This window comes from Mirounga angustirostris, unplaced genomic scaffold (assembly GCF_029215605.1).
Source record: "Mirounga angustirostris isolate CCGP_5_RB_7025 unplaced genomic scaffold, mMirAng1.0.hap1 SCAF_17, whole genome shotgun sequence".
NCBI lineage: Eukaryota > Metazoa > Chordata > Mammalia > Carnivora > Phocidae > Mirounga > Mirounga angustirostris.
The window spans coordinates 45,155,178-45,175,941 of NW_026991725.1; the positions used below are offsets into that span (position 1 = coordinate 45,155,178).

The 20,764-nt window shown below is 48.4% G+C and overlaps 1 protein-coding gene across 4 annotated transcripts in view; it reads right to left on the bottom strand.

The window, feature by feature from the left end:
- Positions 1-20,764, bottom strand: part of ZZEF1 (zinc finger ZZ-type and EF-hand domain containing 1) — a 101,906-nt gene that overhangs the window by 60,440 nt on the left and 20,702 nt on the right. For 3 of the 4 annotated variants that reach the window (XM_064583084.1, XM_045890151.3, XM_045890150.3), the window contains 11 exons: positions 20,098-20,269; positions 18,679-18,878; positions 17,076-17,286; positions 13,573-13,689; positions 12,527-12,705; positions 10,990-11,088; positions 6,883-6,974; positions 6,391-6,539; positions 2,415-2,526; positions 1,155-1,370; positions 33-133 (listed from right to left, as the gene is read on the bottom strand). In XM_064583084.1, coding sequence (XP_064439154.1) covers positions 33-133; positions 1,155-1,370; positions 2,415-2,526; positions 6,391-6,539; positions 6,883-6,974; positions 10,990-11,088; positions 12,527-12,705; positions 13,573-13,689; positions 17,076-17,286; positions 18,679-18,878; positions 20,098-20,269 — 1,648 coding nt within the window. Of the gene's footprint in view, positions 1-32; positions 134-1,154; positions 1,371-2,414; positions 2,527-6,390; positions 6,540-6,882; positions 6,975-10,989; positions 11,089-12,526; positions 12,706-13,572; positions 13,690-17,075; positions 17,287-18,678; positions 18,879-19,876; positions 20,071-20,097; positions 20,270-20,764 lie in introns of those variants that run through there. The other variant, XM_064583085.1, reaches the window with a different exon arrangement.

The window sequence follows — 20,764 nt, forward strand, 5'->3', positions numbered from 1 at the left end:
TGATTATCAACTTATAACAAATTCTGACCTACTTTTGCTTTAATTTACTGTAAAAATTCCAGAAGATCTGCAAATCAAGACCGGCGAAGTCCAGAAAAGATTTATATCTTAAGCCACTTTCCTTCTGCTGCACCTAAAAAATCATAAAAACCAGAAAAAAATAAAGTGGAAAATGCATTTAAAGAAATATTGTGATGGCTCATTTACTCCTCAATGTGAAAGGGTGTAGGATTCCCATATGGCCGATGCTGACTCTCACCAACTCAGAAGTGCATGAACCACTATTCCTGGTGTGAAACTTTCTACAGGATGTGCGTGCGTATGTGGATGTGAGAAAACGTGTGTGTAAACGCACACACACACACACACCCCCCACGAGGACTCCCCAACTCCATACACACCACACCCGGGACACCAGCAAGACGACAGGGCCACGTGCTCTGACCCTCACCTGCCTGAATCCTGCCCCAGCGCCCCCGCGGCTCCGAAGCATCCCACCCGCCCCCGTTTATGTTTTCTGCTGTGACAGGAGAGCTTGAATAACACAGACCAAACAAACCAGAGTTAAATTGAGTCACAGCCTCTAAACTCGCCCTGATGCAGAACTGCTGCCTTCCCTATGTGGGAGGGCGAGACGCCCCACCGATCCCTGGGCTAAGCCATGTTCTCTATGGTGATGTGGCGAGAATCTTCCCCGGAGCCAGCGGTCACCATGTTTTTATTGGTGACTGTACAAGTCAGTGTCAGGAACACAAATGATTTTAAATCCTGACATTTTGGTACCTTTAGGGAGGAAACAGAATTCACCTGTACCTCAGAAATAATTCTCCCCGGACTTAAGGGAGACGGAAATCCCATAAACTTGCTCGGTCTCCCTAGACTACCACCGGCAACCACAGCGAGGGTCTTCATGGTCTGTCTGTAAGTCTATTCCGGGGAGCCTCACTCTGACGGCCACACGCCAAACGGTCCCCCAGTGACTGACACCACGGATGCCCAGCACCTCCCTCCCCTGCTCCGCGCCCCCCATCATCACAGCAGCGTGAAGCCAGCCACACACGTCCCTACCGCACGGCTCGATAGGGCCTGCTTTCACCGGCGGCTGTTCACTTCCCTCAACACCACCATTAATTGTCCCCAAGGGAACGAGGTACCAGGTCATGGGCGAGCTGCTGAATGAACTGAAGTGTCCTGAGGAGCAGGGTGGCCCCACAGACGCTCTCCTCCCCGTCCTTCCTGCAGTGGGCACAGACGACGTGCTGTTCCGCTTCGGCTCGCACAGGCCGGAGGTACCCGCTGATGCTGAGGCCTTGCACGCCCAAGCGCTCCGCTGACTCCTGACGGGTGCAGAGGAACTTCACCATCAAGTACTAGAAAGGACAGAGAGATTTGAGGAGAAGGACTCAGAAGCCGGACTATGAATGGAAGGGAGATGAAGGCCTTTCTGGGAAGGTCCCCCTATGACTTTAATGACTTATTAGGTCTCACTCTGCCTGGCATGGGGCACAAAAAAGAAGTCCAACATCTCAACAAATGGGGAAAAAACACTCGTGCCGATTCAAGTCAGGTTCTGGGAAAGATCCCAATAAGAGAAATGGCATTACCCCACCTTCAGGGCAAACGCAGGGTAAGACAGGATGAAGCAGAGAAGTGTGTCTGCTCTGTGGCCCAGTCATTTTGAATCAGAAATCAGGTCTAGGGTGAAAACAGTCAACAACTGTCGCAAAGCTCCCAACTAGTCTATACCACCCACAGCCCAGGACACTGCGCCGTCTGCTCGAGGCCAAAGCCATTTGAAAGCCCAACTGCTATGCAAACTCTCTGCTTCTTACCGTGGAAGCTCCTCTGCCAAGAGCCACTCAGACCCCACTACTCAGATGCATAAATACTTACTGAACATCTACTACCTCTAAGCCCAGAAGATAGTTCTTACTTCTCTTACTGCAGCTTCTTACTAAGAGGGACACTAAGTATGTGAAAGAAATGAAGTGGCCAGACAATCACGGGTTCCCTCACAGCCATGGACACACATCTCTCGTGCACTCGGGCCAGCGTGTTTCCACTCTCCCCGCTGCATGCACCCTTCCCCACACGTCCTAGCCTGGCTGCGGGTGACGACTCATCGACCTCCAACACCTGGCAGCACACCGCCTTTCCTGGGAAGCCTTCCCCGGTGACCTGCGCGCCGGGTGAGACGTGCTTCCTCTGGGCGGCCGCAGCCCCCGTGTGTGCTGTACCGGGGCGTCTCCCGCTGGACCGCGGCTCCGTGAGGGTCACCGTCACGGCTGACTGGCCTCCAGGGCTGGCTCCGGGGCTGGCATGGGGCTGGCGCATACGATCCGCTCCGTGAACACGGACAGGGCAGAAGGAGGGAGTGGGCAAATGTGGGAAGGCCACCACTCGCTAACGCTTACTTGGGCAACCCTGCAGCGCTGCAACTTCACATCTGCTTCATCCCACTCTTCTTCCAGCTCAAACCAGCCAACGGGGTCATCCTCTCCAAGGTCATCAGAGGAGCAACCAACCCTGCAAACACAATGGTGATCACAAAGCACCGTCCCCTTTCTAAACTTCTCAGGGGTCTCACGAGCAAGGCACCATCTGAGCGGCGTTAACTCGGGTGGATGGATGGCCGGCAGCGAACGGCCAGGGACCGGGTGTGGCACTGCAGTCTCTTAAGCACAGGAAGCAGTTGCTGGTGACTACCTCCCGTTGCTCAGCCCCCGTATCTCTGACGTGGGAACTAGTATCAGTTCCAAATACAATCTGGGAACTAAAGAGAAAGTGTGCTTCTCTAGGTAACTGGCATATTTGAAGAACGAGACATGGAAGCGAGGCATCTTAGATGACTCAGGAATAAGAAACAACGCAACAACCGTTGTGCGCTTCCAGAAAGATCCAAAGGAGAGGCAGGTTCAGTTTCTTTCCCTAGGTCTGGCTACTCTACGTATGCCCAGTCTGAGGTTCGGTGCACTTACAACAGCTGAAGGTTAAGAGCAGGGAACTTTCAGATCCTGGAGCTCCAAAAAAGGAAAACTTCAGCCTCTGCATTTTCTCCTGCTCCTTAAAAGGTCCTTCCAGGAAAGCATCTCAGCCTCAAGGCTAAAGTAGCACAACCCCAGCCACTTCTTTTTAAAAACTAGACACTCCCGCTTCAGCAATTAAATAACCAAAGGAGAAAAAGGCAGTCTTTTCAAGTCACATTCCTAAAACTTTCCACTACTTAATCTGTGATACAGCTAGCAAGCTAGCAACATGTGAGTATTCTGCATGGATAAGCAAACGGGAGCCTCCGTGCAAGAAGATTAAGGATCCAGAGTAGGTTCTGTAACAGGAAAAAAAATGTTCTCTTCTTAAGACTTTATTAGCATCAATCTCTCATGACATAATAAATCCTAAAGTCAACAGGACGGGAGGTATTCGGTCTTAACCCAAAACCATGTCAATGAGTTTCATCAATACCGTGTTTGAGGATTTTTTAATTTGCCCTGCGGCAGCCGTCAAGAACTCTTTGAGAGGGAGAGACCGCTGGCCAGGTGTCAGAGCGCACAGAGAGGCAAGCTCACTCACTACACCACACAGCAGAGGGCAGAAGAGAGCTGAGCGTGCGTCCTCCTGAGTCTGCACAGCAGTCGCTCGGCTGGCTGGGAGTGTGCGGACTGACCATCATCTGGCCAGAAGGACAGGAGAGAGGAAAAAAAAAGGGAAGAAGATAGATGCATGCACAGTAACAATTTGATTTCCAAACTGGAGAGAGACGGTAACATGCAGGCCAACCACACCAAGATTTCAGAGTAGTTCAGGCTGGAAGCAGAAGCTAAAATCAGCAAGTAAGCAGCGAACAGACCTACACCTAGATCAAAAGAAAATCCTACGTAAGATGTGAAAGATCTTATTTAACAGATTTAGGGAAAAAAATTTTACTTTAATACGTCCCAAGAATGGGATAGAGCTGCTTAAAAACAAGGGTAATCTCTAGTTACCATCAAAAAAAAAAAAAAAAAAAAAAGGATCTTTTAGGGGCGCCTGGGTGGCTCAGCTGGTTAAGCATATCTGCCTTCGGCTCAGGTCACGATCCCAGGTTCCTGGGATTGGGTCCTGCATTGGGCTCCCTGCTCCATGGGGAGCCTGCTTCTCCCTCTGCTCCCAGCTCCTGTCCTCTCTCACGATCTCTCTCTCTCTCAAATAAATAAATTCTTAAAAAAAAAGGGGGGGGTGCGTCCTTTAAGAAGGCATATATACGTTGGGGAGGGAGATTTTAGGAATGAAGGAGATTTGTTCCAGTTCATGTAGAGGGTTGGAATTACAGCTGTAGATTTCAACTGAACATGATCTACCCCTGAAGTGCAGTGAGTTCTCCATCGTGAGGAGTGTTCTGGAGACTGAATGACCATCTGTGGTCATTCAGTCTCACGGATGACCATTCTAGCAGCATCCGTGAAGACATGTTTTAATTTGTTCGTAGATTCTTCACTCAGTCCCTTCCGTGACCAGGTGTACACGTCTCCAGAATGGCTGGGTACTGACACACGCCTGGACTGTCTTCAGTCTTACCTCGCCACTGGGAAGTTTATCAGAATGCCACCAGAGGACAACCAGCAGACAGAGGGAGTTATTCTAGATCTGTGCTACTCGAAGTGGGGTCCGCAGGTGGGAACATCAGTCACCTGAGAGCTTCTCACAAGTCACAGTCTACACCCAGAACTACTGAATCAGAATCCACGTTGAACACAGTCCTCGGTGACATGGGTGCCGGTAAAGGGCGGCACGGTACCAGATGACGGCTGAAGGCCTCCCCTGTCACCCGAGACAGTGGCACAATCAGCAAGTCCCGGGCTCCGCTCGGTGAGTTTTAACTTGCTACTACGAATGTGGGAGGCAACACTGCCCGAGGCTCACCAATGACCTCGGGCTGAATCCGACAGGTCCACTCGCAGACTTTATCCAAATGACCCTGGGTAACATCTCATCCCGCTGCCCGCTCCCCACTTCCTTTAACATCACCCCCCCTTGGCTTCATGAGGACACACAGGGGACTTCCTGCTGCCTCACTGGCTGCTTCTCAGCCTCCTTTTTTCTCTGTGGCCCTTTAAATGCTGGTGCCTCTCAGCTGATCTATAGGGTCTCTCTTCTCTTCCCAGCCCACATACTCTTCCAGAAAAATCTCACTTTAATTATCCTTCAAACGTCTCTCCTATTGGTACCTTCAGTACCTCCTCCAGGTTCCAACGCATTCATCCAAGGAGCTGCCAAGTAGCTCAAAGTCTTCCTAGACCTCAAATTCAACAGGACCGAAACTGAGCTCAGCAGCTTCCCACAGACTGTTTTCCCAAGTTAGTTTCTATCAGAGAAGGGCACTCCCAGTGTCCCCACCTGCCCCAGCCAAAATCCCAAGCCTCCGCAATGCCTACACCATCCTTCCTCCTCTGCTCTGCACTCAGTCACTGTCTGGTGGTCTCTCCGTCAGTGACCACCTCTCCATCGCTGCCAGGGCTGCTTAGCCGAGGGGACCCAGGCCTCTGGCCGCCTCCTCTCTTTCCATCCTGCCTCCATGCTGGCTCTCCCCTGGCCACACAGCACGATCCAGAACAGTACTTGTAAAACACACATCTGGTCTCCTCGTTCTTCTCCCCGAAGTTCCTCAACACTATGCTGTCCCCCCACCCTGGCTTAAAGGATGCAATCCAAGCCCTGAGCCACAGACAGAAAGACCTTTAGTGACTGGGCCTCTTCCTGGCCCTCCAGCTCCACGTTCCCCACTCTCCACCTGGCAGTAACTTCTGCACTTGCAGGCCCCCGAGCCTGCCGTACTTCATCTACAAGTGCTTGCTCAAACCTGCTCTGCTCTTTGCTCAGGATCTCTCCTTCAACTGTATATCATCCTTAGCTCTTACCACAAACAACACTCCCTCCGGGGTCTTTCCTCCCAGAGCCCCCACCCCTCCTGCCCAGTGCTGACAAGACTGTGACACTGCTGGTCTGAGAGGACAGTGAGCACCATGGAGCAGGGACCGTGCCGACCTGTTCACTGTGTCTCTTCTGCGCCGAGCATCAGGCCCAGTGCAGAGTGGGTGCTTAAAAATACCTCCAATGAAAGCATGATTAGGAGGAGGAAGGTTGGGGCATCGATAAACTTCCCAGTGGCGAGGTAAGACTGAAGGCAGTCCAGGCGTGTGTCAGTACCCAGCCATTCTGGAGACGTGTACACCTGGTCACGGAAGGGACTGAGTGAAGAATCTACAAACAAATTAAAACATGTCTTCACGGATGCTGCTAGAAAGCAATGAATGCTCATGGCCACTGAGGATGGGCTAGGGGCACCACTTCTACTGCCAATAAGAAAATGCATTCAGCCTTACTAACTACAAAGATTTTTATTCCGTTCCTTACCTGCTTTTTACAAATTGCCTGAATTCCTGAAGCTTCCATTTGTCATATTTTTCAAACCTTTTGAAGTGCTCTTCTGCATGGAATTTATCCGAAGGTGAGTTATAGGCAAACACCAACCCACACTGGGCACCAATGCCACCGCGTCGAACCTAAAAACAGAGATCTAGCTCAAGTACATGGAAGGTACAAAAGTCCTGTGGCTGTTGTGTTCCCAAGTAATACAGTTAAATTCAAAGAGCTTAAAGCAAATCAAACCAAGAGAATGATATTTAGTCCTAGAAAAATAAAAACACTGCTTCCTAAGCAGCGATCCCTTGCATTCACACATCCCCAGACAACCATCTACTCATCTCTGTGTCCCTGCCCTCTGCTACAGGCCTGGCACAGAATGGTCACAACATGGGTGATGGAAACCCGTGACAGGCTCTGAAATGGAATCCCAGTTTTAAAAATCGCAGTAACGTTGCTTAAAGAAGGTAGTAAGAGAATTACCATAATTCTGATCTGTGTAACTTGGAATGCAGATTCAGTTCCTGTAGAAAAAATGGTACTTGCTCTGGTCTTTCCAGTCTCTGTAAGAAACCCTGCAAAAGGTAGACAGTGAAGTGAGGACAACCGACTCATTTGTCATAACCCAAAGAACTCACAGAGACCAACCAAACACACCGGATCCTTTGTGTGTGGCGGGGGGTAACTAGTCTATCTGGTATTTTCATAAGAATCAGAAAAAGATTTCCCCTCCGCACAGGTGTGAGCTCACTGCCAACCCCTAGGTAACAGACCATGGCTAGGTGCAGACAGCACACTGTCTTCTCAACCACACCGGCAGCCCTGCTCTGAGGTAACAAGAAAGACAAATAAAGTTCATAAAGACTGTGACTTAAATTCAAACAGACAAAAGACCTGACAACCAATCGTCTCTCTGTGCCATTCCTAAAACCATGCCTGATGCTTGACTGGGCAGACAGAGGCACGCAGGCCTAGAGGACAGACAACAGAGGGATGACAGAACTTCCGGAAGACTCTGTCAAGAAAGACTGTGCAAGACTCTGAAATGGGCAGAAAAGATGGCTGGGTGTTTGTTCCGCTGAGCACACTCTGTGGACTATCTCCACCTTTCGCTGTGAGCTATTTTACAACTCTGTAAACCGTAGAGTCAAGACGGTAATGCAGACGGTTCCTGCCCGCAGAAAATGCAGCTGATTATTCTTTTTTTTTTTTTTTAAAGATTTTTATTTATTTTGACAGAGAGAGTACAAGCAGGGGGAGAGGCAGGCAGAGGGAGAGGGAGAACCTATGCGGGACTCGATCCAGGACCCTGAGATCACAACCTGAGCCAAAGGCAGACGCTTAACCATCTGAGCCACCCAGGCGGCCCAATGCAGCTGATTATTCTTCATGAATGTTGACCAATTTTTGTATCTATCTGTGGATTCCTGTCGGCACTCTTACCGGTCTATGTGTATTTCATGCATTCTCTTTTGAACTGTTTATAACATCTTACTGGTCCCTCACTAATTAACGAGATAAATAAAAAGTGTAACTGTTCATTTTTCATTTGTATCAAAGTCATGGTTTACCTCTTTTGTTGTTGTAAATTCACAAAAAGGTCTGCTGCTAGACCCAAGGCCGCCTTTCTCTTTCAAACCTCTGTAAATGATAAAATTCACACACATGCCCCCATCAGCACCAAACAACCACTCATCCTGGAACCATGAACGGCCCTCAACCGTTCTGCCTGCTCAAGATTAAACCCGCTTCATGCTGCTGCTTTCATTATACTGAACTCAATAAACAAAACTGATGAAGTTGAATCTCCATAAAACAATATGCAAAATGTGTCACCAAAACCAAGAAAATTAAAACCAAAGGAACACTGACTAGTTAGAGAGAGAAGCTACGGTAGGATCTAGTTCCATCAAACAGTAATTATGTCCTCAGTTTTAAGAAGCCACACGGCCAGGAATTCACACAACTCGGCTAACGGTAAGACTAATCTATCCAGCCCACTCTCCGGTGCGCTGAAGGTCTGCCCAGGTTAACTGACCACCAGCATTTGTCATTTGTCTCAAAGTAGCTAAAGCAATTAACCGAATCAAAAGAATCACTCTCTAAATGACTTTGCTACCAAACACACATCTAAAGGTTTTTTCTAAAGGCCAAAATAAATATATAAACAAAGCCTAAAAGGTAAGTAAAACTTTGTTCTTCCCTTTCTCGGTAAAAAACAAAAAAGAGCTCATGTGATGCCCTAAAGCTCCCTCGGTCGATACTGCACCCCCCCCCCAATTTATTCTCTTCAAATAACAGCAAAGAAAATAACCAATCACAGATTAAAGAACCCCTTCGGTGTATGGGCAGCACCCTGCATCCCTTTCAAACACCAGACAGGAAAGCTGGGCTCCTGAGGGTCAATGTGTGGGTCGCCTGGGCACTCCCTGTGCAGCAAGAGGCACCTCTCCAGAAATGACACTTCCGGGCACCTGGGGAGCGTGAAGCACAACCTTGTGAAGAGCTATCCCCTCCCCCGCCCAAGGGAGGGAAAGCAATCCCTCCTCTAGACCCAACTGTTCTGGCTGTGAGCATTTCCCCTGCCCCACCCATCGCCTCAGGCTCATTTTTCAGGGGCGATGGCTGTGGAGGGAGTGACCAGGAGAAACCGAGTCTCCTCCCCAGGCCTAAACACGTCCCACCTGTGCGCCTGTAGGAAATACAACCAACATAACCCACAAACTACAACTACTTGACAAGATCCATCCACCCGAGGGAAGCGGAAGGCAGGGAGGGGAGATGGGCAGATGAGACACAGGAAGAGTAACAGTATTCAATTCTCATAGCTACAGAAAAATCTGCAGCTATGGACTTCCTTCTGGACTTTGAAGAGTGTTATAAATCCATATACCATTTTTTAAGATGGTGAAAATACTCTGTATGGTATTATAACGATAGATTCATGTCATTACACATTTGTTTAAACCCCCAGAACATATAACATCAAGAGTGGACCCTAAAGGGGGCACCTGGGTGGCGCAGTCGGTTAAGCACCCAACCCTTGGTTTCGGCTCAGGTTGTGGTTGTGGGATCCAGCCCCATGTCAGGCTCTGCACTCAGCACGGAGTCTGCTTAAGACTCTCTTCCCCTCTCGCTCTGCCCCTCCCCCTCACGCATGTGCGCTCTCCTCTCTCTCTCTCTCTCTCCCCTCTCTCTCTCGGACCCTAAGGTAAACTGTGGACTTTGGGCGATTATGAAGTGTTGCCGTACGCTTGTCCATGGTAAGAAAATGTCTCTCTCCCTCTGGAGTGGTGCTCACAATGGGGGAGGCTGCACGTGTGGGGGGAATGTGTTATACGGGAACTCTGTGCCTTCCTCCGATTTTGCTATAAACCTAAAACTGCTCTAAAAAAAAAGTCTTAAAAAAGAAAGAATAGATGGAGACATGATTTGAAATGGTGATATAAGTAAAAAATAAAATAAAAATAAAAAGCTAAAACAAAACAAAAGAGAGGCTTTTCAGTGGATGATGATGATAAGAGTACAAATCCATCAACATGTTTTGGGAAGGGTCTGCCTTACATGCTCTGGAGACAGAAACCCTGACTCTCCAGAGCGTCAAGGGAGAATGCAGGGGCCTCTCGCAGAGTGGTCTTGCCTTTCCTGGGGGGGGGGGGGGTTGGGGTTAGGGCACGTGACGGGGGGAGTGCGCGGCCTGTGTGGCCCCTAGCGGCCCCTAGCGGGACAGGAGAGGGACGCGGTGAAGGAAACATGCCTGCAGAGACGGCGCTGCGCGGGGAGGACTGCAGCAAGAGGGTCCTGCGTAGGAGTCTATAGCACGCGAAGCCCACAGAGAGAGGAGACGCCTCGGGGAGAAGCACGAACACAGGAGACACGACAGAGAAGAGGGGACCACTGAGAACGTATGTGGTCTGCAATGCTGTGAGCAAGGCCAAGGAGAAAGCAAACCCAAAGCAGGAGGGCAATTCCTGCCAGCGTTTGATAACTACCCAAACGGTCCCTTTCCTGAGCCGAATCGGCGATGTTCTAAGCAGCGCAGTGAGCGCCAAGGGGGCACGTGCAGGAGACGAACCGGCTGGCCAACGAGACGGGAGGAAGAGACTCACAGACACCCCGGGCCGAGAGAAAGAGCCCACCACCACATGGGAGAGCTCCTCAGCAGCTACCGGGTTAACAGCAGGCAAGCAGCGAGGTTCTTCCGGACACTCCGGATCCAGAGGGGTCACACTGAGAAATACCCTTCTCCTGAAATTATGTTTTCAGCAGTATCGTGCCTCAGATCTGCTGAGTTTCTTAATGCTTTAGGGTAACACAATGGAAAAATAATCTGAATTTAAAAATGGAAACTTTTTATATTCCAAAAGGAAGAGTCCCTGCTTTTCAAAACCGAGGGCTCTCGAGTACCCATAGCAGAGTACGAGGCTGCGATAAGGATGGCACGCAGATGGTTCAAGAACCACCGCCTCGTGCAGGCCGACCTGGTGTGCAGCCCGCGAGTTCCAAGCAGTCCAAGGCCCAAGCCTCACACCGGCGGAGAGTGCGCCACGGCCTTTCCACTCACCACACACGGACAGACCTACCACTCACCGTCTCTCGTCCACGGCTCCACGAGGAGGTTTTCAGGCCCTGACTTCTCCTCTTTCCCTTTGACATCACAGGCCTGAAGGGTCAACTGAAGAGGTTTACCTGATCAAAGAAAAGAGAGAGGATGAGAGCCTTAAGCTGGCACAAGGTAAAAAATAAAAACTAGCAGGCACGTCCGTGGAAATGGAAAGCAGGTGGCCAGGAGACTACTGACGGAAAACGCACCCGCTGAAAAGCTAAAACAGAAGGTGACGCCATTCTTCTATGCTTTCCTGAAGGAGACCAAGTACGGCTTTATGTCCCTACGTGATTCCAAGAAGAGGTCTCTAGAATAACCACTCCTCAGAAACAAGGCACATTATAAGATACAAGACAAATACCACAGATTCAACATGTTCGGGAGAGGAATTCCTAAAATAGTGTTTTGGAGCCAGTAACTAATTTTATTACAGTTGCATTTACATGTATAAGTAGTATCTTAGGGTCTAGGGTTGTGTTTCTTTAATACACCTAACAGGCAAATTTTGAAAGTTTTAAGACGTTTAAAAAGTACTGTTTGCTGTAATGACCTGAAAGCTTTTCCTTTTTCTTTCACGCTAATAATCTTTTAATGAATACCCATTAACGTATAACCAACCCGGAACTAGAACACTGCCAGTGACAAACATTCCCTCCTGCGTCCCTCCCCTATCCAGTGTTCCCTGCCCAAATAACTGCTCATCTGAATCCATAACTTTCCTGGAGAGTATTTCCCAAACACTACGTATCCCTCCCATCCAGCCGTGCCTGCTATGGGCTCCCTACCCCACCAAAAAAATGACCTTTTCAAATTTAAGAGGAAAACTGGATTTACGAGACATCAATTGTCGGACCTTAAAAATTACACATAAATTACTAAGTTGTATGAAGGCAAAAGAACAAATAGCATGGCAGAAACAGCACAGTTTGCCCGTTTAACTGAAGAGGATGGGATCCAAGACTGTACTTTGTGGACAAAACGTTAGTGCCAGAGGCCGGGATGGCAGATGAGTTGTTCCTCAGGTACCAACTGAGAAGGGTTAGGAGGGCCCATCCCGAGTCAGCAGGAAAGCGCCAAGGGGGACGGTGGCCGGGCCCAGGGGGGCAAGGCGGTGGTGGACACACAGCTCTCACAGGGACGCAGAGCGATGCGGTCTAGGGCTTTGTGCCTTGTCTGGGCCAGTTCCCTCCCTCCTCCAGATGGGAGGTACTCCAACTTCCCAACCCTCTTGGTCTACACAGAGAGACGCATCTGTACCTCATCGAAGACGGCGGTGCTCAAATGACCACCAAGCCTAAGTGGTCTGGCCGGTAAACCCCGGGAGTACAGCCCAGGGGATACTCAGAGCCTCTTCCGATGCTGCCATCAACGGGCCCACATCCCCCTTCTCCCTGCCAGCCCCTGTAGGAGAGGATATGTTCATTCCGGAATCACGGGGTAGCTACCAACTGCCCAAGGAGGTAAGAAGATGCCAGGTTAATTACGGTGTTTTGGCTCGTCCACCGCGCCGTGCTCACTTACCGTATTTAAGGAGCAGGGTTTGCCTGACGGATGCCATGGAGGAGATGAGGGACGAGGCGTCGTACTGTGTGTCCAGGTGGTCAGTGATGGTACACAGAGAGCTCAGCACTTTGGCAACACTTCCTCTTGCCAGTGCAAAGGCCAGAAGAGTCAGCTCCACCTCTGGAGTCGAACAGCAGCTATAAACAAAGAGCAAAAAACTCGTCACTTCCTAAAAACATGAGAAAACCCAGGTATCCCCCAAACCCCACGTAACTGACCACCATCAGTAAAATCCACCTGTCATATGCTTTCTGTATGTTGATCAGAAATACTTTCTCAAAATCCTCAAGATAACCTAAAGAAAACCTAAGTCAACCCAGAGGACCAGGACATTAAATCCTCCCCTCTGGGCCCTTAATCTGTAACTATTAAATACTACTAACAATATCAATTTTAACAAGTCAAACTTTATAAACCAAACAATAAACAAACAAACCACAAATAAAGAAGCCGCTGCAATAAACCTCTGCTAAGATTGATCAGCTGCCAGAGGTTCAAGGGCTCATTCCTCCAAGCACTAACAACCTACTTTAGATGTCCTCCGAACACCTTACACTGAAACTTCTAAAACTCCCGATGTCTCTGGACCCGGTTTGTGCTCCGACCCAGTAGCGCCCTCAGGGCTGGGCGGACACGGAACAGCAAGCACTAAGTCTGTCAAGATACTAAGGGGCCTCACCCAGGCCCCCAGCCCAGGGGCTTATTTGCTGGCGGGTGCCGGGGAGGCCGTGGGCTGGGGCTCCAAGTAAGCTGAGAGCTTCCGCACTGGGGACTCTAAGGCACCTGTTCTGGCTGCGTCAGAGGACCCCCACCCCCTGAGGTCAGGTGGTGTCGCTACAGAATAGAGCTTAGAGGGCTGAACTATGATTTTACTTCAGCCACTGCAAATGAGCGATTTTTAGTGCTGATCTCTAAAAGATTAAAAATTTTTTTTAAAAAAAGACTTAACAAGCATAGAGGCCCTCTACCCCCTACAAGCCCCATCTCATCAACCTTGACTTTACCTAGTTATCCTTATGAGGAAGCTGTCCACTTCTTCTAGAACGTTGGGAGACAGGAAAGTCGAGAAATCCGTAGATCCTGGTGAGAGGGAAAGCGGAGGCATGTGCTGCAGTGCCTTCCTGCAAGTGGGAGATGGAAAATCAGAACAAATCCAGGCAACGCATTAATTTAATAATATTCAATGAACACCAAACTGTTAGACGCCTGTTGGGATTAATCCCTCATAAACAAAGTGTTCCCACAGAGAGCCCAGCACACAACATCGAACCAGCTTTTTTCCCCAGGAGTCACGGTGCCAAGTAACTTCATGGAGTTTCCTTCTTTTTTATTTATTCTTTCTTTTAAGAGTCCCATTTCCTTCCAAGGAGACTTATTCCAGTCTTTGGGATCAAGTTTTCATTTCACAAAGGGTGGGCAGAAGACATACATACTCTACAGAAAAAACCCTGGAGTTCTTAGAAAATGTGACCCCAGAGGCAGAGCAGTCTGTGGCCCAGTAAGCAGTTCATGTTACACATTCCATCTTGAGATCTACGGCATCTAAAGACACGCCACGAATTTTCTTTCCTCCTAGGCATGAGCACCTGTCACAGTTTCTATTCTTGCCCCGTGTTTCTTGGCCTTTCTACCTTAATGCCTGCTTCAATGTTTGTCTTCTCTCGTCTCCTCTTACGTTTATCTTTCTGAATCCCCCAAAAGTTTTACCTCCTCCAGACTCGTAGTCATCAGACAGACTGATGCAAACAAAATGACTGGGTCCTACTCCACGCCAGCAACTGCGCTGGGTGAGCGAGTGTAGCGCGAACAATGTGAAGGTATGCAAAAAGTAACTCAAAATTCTACAACTGACCGTCATTTCAAGGGAACCGGAATGAGAATCCCTCCAACGGTATTATTCCTATTTCAAAACGGAGACAATACAGCAAGGCTAACGTTGTGTCGGCTTCCCTCTGCTCTCATTCTTCTCCCCACTCTACAAGGGGCTGCACAGGATGGCAGCCACAGGAACGGCAGCTGGTCAACGAGGCCAAACGCACACGAGCGTGCAGTGATTTACCAAATTTATTTCTATTGATACAACACTTCTGTTTCATGATATTCTTTTTATTGTCCCTCACTGATTTTTTTCAAAAAAAAAATGACAGTAGTTTTAGATCACTGATATTTAAACATTAGGAGTGAAAACATAATTGCGGATTAACAATTACAAGTATTTAGAAATATAAACTTTAAATATATCCATTCCTCAAAAACTTGGCATATCTTTACAAGAATAAGGTAGAAAGCTCTTCTTCTTCTTCCCCTTCCTGCGAATTCAGTCCATAAAGCAGGGCTGCACAAGGCAGACACTCATGTGTGTCTGGGTGGGAGGGCAGGGCACCCTGGGGGCCCATAACGGGGTGCAGAAGTGGGTACTGAGCAGAGTGCGAAAGGTATGTGCACAAAGGGACGGCCTGGCAGGGAATGTGAGCACCAAGGAGGGCGGCCCAGTGCAGAGCGAGGGAACCCAAGGGGAACAAGCAGGGCCCATGCACAGGGACGGTCACAGCAACAGCCCTGCAGAAGGTGCTAGAGTAGGAGTCGGGGAGGAGGGTGTCCAGGCAAGGGCAGGGGGGACGGGAGACGGGTTATATGGAGTAGGACTAAGTAAATAAGTAAATACAGTGGGGAGGAAGGACAGCGGTTTTCTTGTTAACCCAAGAAGGGAGGTGCAAACACAGAGAGAGGAAACCAGAGTGTACACTGGATCAGAAGTGGGGGTGTCGCTGCAGACTCCAGAGTTCTCAGCACTACAGATGCAGAAATGACTACGGGTGTGAGGGTGTGTAAGGTGGACACACACACACGTGTACTATTTATGCACAAACGTGTATTTCCTATGGGGCCCGCCGACAGGGCCTGAGAGAAGCAATGAGCTCGTCCGTTTAGTCTCCACTAAAAGGGATGATGACCCCTCAGAAACAATGGCTGATTCCAGGGCTGAGGCAGGGAGCAATCAAAACAGGCCTGGAATAGTCTGCTGTTCTAGAAAGTAAGGAAGTGTTTCAAGTTGCTGAGGACACGTCAAAAGGACACATGAACCACACCAAGGGGGTTCCCATTGGCCAAATCTGGGCCAATCTACACCTCCACACTGGGATGTTATAAGCCAGCAACTAACACAGGAATCATGAGTCCATACCAATATAAAGTTTGAGGGAGGATGGGACATTTACAGTCTCAAAGCACCCCTCACAAAATACTTACTAATTACCAACACAAAAAAGCCCTTTACAATGGAAAAACTTGGCAGACACCCCTTCCTTCGAGGGATCAGAGTTAACGTGAGCGGGACTAGTAAGTGGACACTAAAGTTGTGCGACACCTGATAGGACGCAATGAGAACACACCATCACTTCTCTGATACTCCTGCTAAAGACACAAAACCTAAACCGAATCATTATGAAACATCAGGTGAACCAAAACTGAACGACACTCCTGGAAATAACCAACCTATAATTTTCGAAAGTGTCAAAGTCGGAACGTCCAGGAAAGACTGAGGAACTGGTCCACACTAGAGGAGACTGAGGAGACGTGACAAACGCCAAGGGTGGCCTGGGTCCTTTTGCTACACGGGACGTCACTGGGACAGCTAGCAGGACCCGAATGGGACCCGAGGACCAGATGACAGCACCGTGCATCACTGGGAACTCCCTGGTCCTCTTGGTGGCAGGGAACCTTCTTGTTGACAGGAAACACACACTCGTGTACTCAGGGACAATGGGGCACCAGGTCTGCAGACCACTCTCGAAAGGCTCAGAAGGAAATAAAGTTGTTGGTATTGTACTTGAGATACTTCTCTAAGTTTCTAATTGATTTTTTAAAAACATGTTTAAACAGGAAGCAAGACAGGAGTACAGACAAATAGGACTTCACATCTGGCACCGCCCACAGCGCTGCCGGCTGAAAAGCTTTGTTCTCGGAAGACGTCAGAGAACCGCCACTAGTAACTCAAATATGGTACCAGGAGCTCCTAGTTCCTAAGGCTCTAGGTCACCACCCCGCTTTGTCTGTTGTTACCACTGGGTCTTTCTGCCCTACAGGTTTTTGGTTTTGTCTTTTAATTTTTACCTTTTAAAATTTAAATTCACACAGGCGCATCCCTGCCCAGCCCAGTGACTTGCTGTGGGGAGTGTCACAGAGCCCTCGTCTGCGACACGGGGATAAGGTTTACAGGTACGCTTCACAACAGGAGGAGGTAAATAATGCGCGGCATCTGAAGGTGCTGTATCTGATACGAAGTGATCTGTGAATGCGAGCAACTGCTCCCCGTGGGCGAGGAACGGAATGGTGTGCGTGACCCGTCCCCGCCCCCACCCCCCACCCCCCAGACTGGAGCCGAAAGCGCAGACAGGAAACACCAGGGCACCCAGGGCTGAGCCACTGAGTCTCAGGGATGTGCTCTGCAGGGGGGGGGGACAAGAGGGGCACCTGGATGGGCGGGGAAGCAGAGAGGACGACTTACTGTGTGTTGTGCAGCACTGTCTGGACAAAGGCGGGGTTTGTCTCCATGGACGCCGTCACCAGAGAGGTTAGCAGAGACCAGTACCAGATTGCAGAAGCATCTGACACCGAGACCCCAGACTTCTTAACTCTCTGAAAGCCAACAGCCCTCAGACCATGAATTCTAGTGTCACATCCATCGCTAAGACAACGTTTTATGTTAATCTGGACATCTGTCAAGCGCAAACGACAAATTCAGTATTGGATTAACTTCTTCAGTTCAGCAAATGCTAGGCTCCCAACTAAAAGCAAAATAGTAATTCCCATTTTGAAAAGAAAATTCTGAAATATACTTTGATGCCAGAAATAAATAATGTGTACAATGGAGCTGGCATATAATAAACTTGTCAGAAAAGCATCAACCAAACTAAGGAGTCATAAGACTACTGTGGAAATTTAAGGGTGGCTTAACCCTTTCCATCACGAAGTTTCTCAGGAATTTATGCATCTTGAAAATTAACACGAAGACCATTTTTTAAATCCTGATTGAATACGTGGTGAGAAAATTTCTAGAATTTTTGCTGGGGTTCTGAAATTTTGATTTAAAGAGTTGCTGCCTCACAGCAGTTGTGAGAATTTATGTTTAATAATCAAGTCCAAATGGATGACAACACAGGCATGACCCCCTTTTAAGAGCTGTCACAATCCCCTGTTTGGGCTGGAGAGGAGGAGGTGACAAGTTGAAGAGGACACGGCTAAGAGAAAGGAGCGTCTACTCCAGGAGCTTAACTACCGCTTTGCCCAGGCACGAGACACAAAGATGCTACCTCCCTAGGCCTCAGTTCCTCTGAGCAAAGTAAGGACACTTCTTTTGGCCCAGGAAAGCATTAGGAGAAATGAGACAAAACATGAAGCATCCCGGCTCCCTGAATGAAAAAAGCCTGGAAAGAAATCACAGAATTGTGATTATTTCCAAAACGCTAGGTGTGAAGCAAGGTCATACTAGTATAAAAATGGGAACAACGTACATGTCCAGGAATAAAGGGCTGGTTAAAATTAAGGCATGTTCTTACATCGCTAAGTGAAGGTGTGCAAGAACACACAGTCTGCAATACGCTAAAACATTTTACACAACGGCATGGAAAGACTGTCGCCGTTTTGTAAATATGGATACAGATACGTTACGTTTTGTGAGTACACGTGCACAACGCGACGTTTTATTTTAAGCCACGAGCGTGTGCACGCTCACGGATCGCTCACGGATCGCACATGCACACACACACACTTAACGAGCGAAGATCTGGAAGGATCCACACTAACATATTCACAGTGACAATCCCTTGGGTAGTGGGATTTTGAATAATCTCTGTTTATCTGTATTTCTCTAATTTTCTAATAAGGAAACAAGAATAAAATAGTTTTCATTAAAAAGGGCTCCTACAACTTTCTACGAAATACCACAGAGACGAAACAATGGCTACTCCCATGTGCATGAGAAGCAAATCAAACCTCCCAAGAAAATCCGACAGTGTCTCCGCTGTAGAGGTCCTCCCACTAAAAACGGTCCCTTCCTCGCCCCTCCCACTCCCCAAATCAGAAGGCAAGCTGCCTCGTGGCTGACTCACAGAGCTGACTGATGTTGGCATTTTCCAGCAGTGTCACATAGCCAGTGACATTGCTGGGAATGTGCACGTCACGGACATCCTGAAGATCGCTGGCACTTCTCCCCACAGCTACTGTCACCTGCTGCGGCATGTAGCTCTGGTCAGTGGCAGCCACCGCGATGGACAAGTGCCGGAGCACAACGTCTGGCTTCATTTTTAAGCTGGAAAACACGGGGAGCACAAACGACAAGTGTGTATATGGGGCGAAGCTGGCAGCGCCACGAGTCCCATCTCTGCAGGCTTGTACTGGATACCGCCAGACACTCTCTCCGAAAAGCAACCCCCTGGAAAAGTCCTTACGACCTCCCTGTGTCTCTAAATTCCCTTCGGTTCAAGGTTAATCTTAAATTTCCCTTTAAGCCATCAGTACGGGCAGGAAAGGACAACATGACCTGCAAGAAGCAAATTCTAAACCTCATCTGAAGAACTGAATATATTCCCTCTTCTGTAAATTAGATGGCTAAAGGTCACATATACTCCCCGTGAGAGAACAAGACAATCACTTCTATTTCCACCAACTGAATCAGCCCGTTCTCTGAAGAGACAGGTGAAACTTTAAATGGCAGCTTCAGAACTTCTAGAAATACCAGCTTACGGCCGCCAACCCCACCCCAGGGTTCCTGCTCATCCCATCCCCTCCTCCTCTGCCAAACTGGCAAAGAGAGGTGCATACAGATTTTTTTGATGCACAGAAAGGATCTTAAAAAGTAAAATCACATCTGATGTAAGAAAAGTACTTGCCCCTTGTGATGTTAATTTTCCTGAGAAACTAGTGGAAAAGATCTGAAATCAGTATGATAAAATATCAAATACTGGGGCGCCTGGGTGGCTCAGTTGGTTAAGCGACTGCCTTCGGCTCAGGTCATGATCCTGGAGTCCTGGGATCGAGTCCCGCATCGGGCTCCCTGCTAGGCAGGGAGTCTGCTTCTCTCTCTGACCTTCCCCCTCTCATGCTCTCTCTCTCTCATTCTCTCTCTCAAATAAATAAATAAAAAAAATCTTAAAAAAAAAAAAAAAAAAAAAAAAAAAAAAAAATATCAAATACTCTTTCTCCCTTAAGTACCAAGTGCAGGAATTACCCATGTTCACGAATACACGACACAGGGAGCATGACTATCCACGTTCATGAATACACAACGCAGGCAAAATGACTACCTACGTTCATGAATACATGAAGCAGGCAGCATGATTTCATGTAATTCTTTTTACTTGATTCTTCAGACGTCTCCACAGATAGTCACTTCCAATAAGAAAACAACCAGGCAGGGAAGCAGAAAACATTCTAAACTTCAGAAGCTAATTTGTGACCACACTGATGAGGTACGAGAAAGCAAGCAGGTCCTTTTCTGGGCTCTCACCAACCGCTGTTCTAGCACCCACCGAATCCAGTGTGAGCGGGCACTGCCATCTGATTGCCAGTAGGAGGACGTTTCTCCATTTGTCATCTTGTCGATGTCTGCCGGGTTGGAGGATGCTTCTATGTAAGCGTAGCACTTTGCTACTGACTTAAGTTTGTCCATCTCTGGGCTTCTGGTTAGATCTCCAGGACTTTCTGCAGGGAAAACCAGATTCTATCACATGACATCTCTTTCACAAAGAGAAATAAAGGGTCATTTAAAATATCTAACATAAATATGCTTGGTACTTTGGTCCTAGAAAAATAAGTATTCCTTAAAATCTCCTTCCAAAAAACCCTTATAAAGCAGAAATTGGCCAAGGGTTGCTCCATGAGCTCACTATAGTAAAATACTTAATTCACTGATATATTTGCAAAACCACACTAAGAGAAGAAAAGGGTATCTTACAGTCTCAGTGGACATTTCTTTAAGTATGTGTGAGACTTTGGAAGCCACTTGTGTTTGTGAGAGCGGCCCCATCCTACCCTCATCTAACTTCCTGCTGGGTCCCAAGCCTTCTCGCCGGTTTGTATGTCACAGGACGTAGATCCGCACACACGTAACAGGTGCTGTGTACTGTGAGCCGGGCACTTCTCTGGATGTTTTCTACGTACTAATTCAGTTCAGAGACGAGGAAACCAAGGCACAGA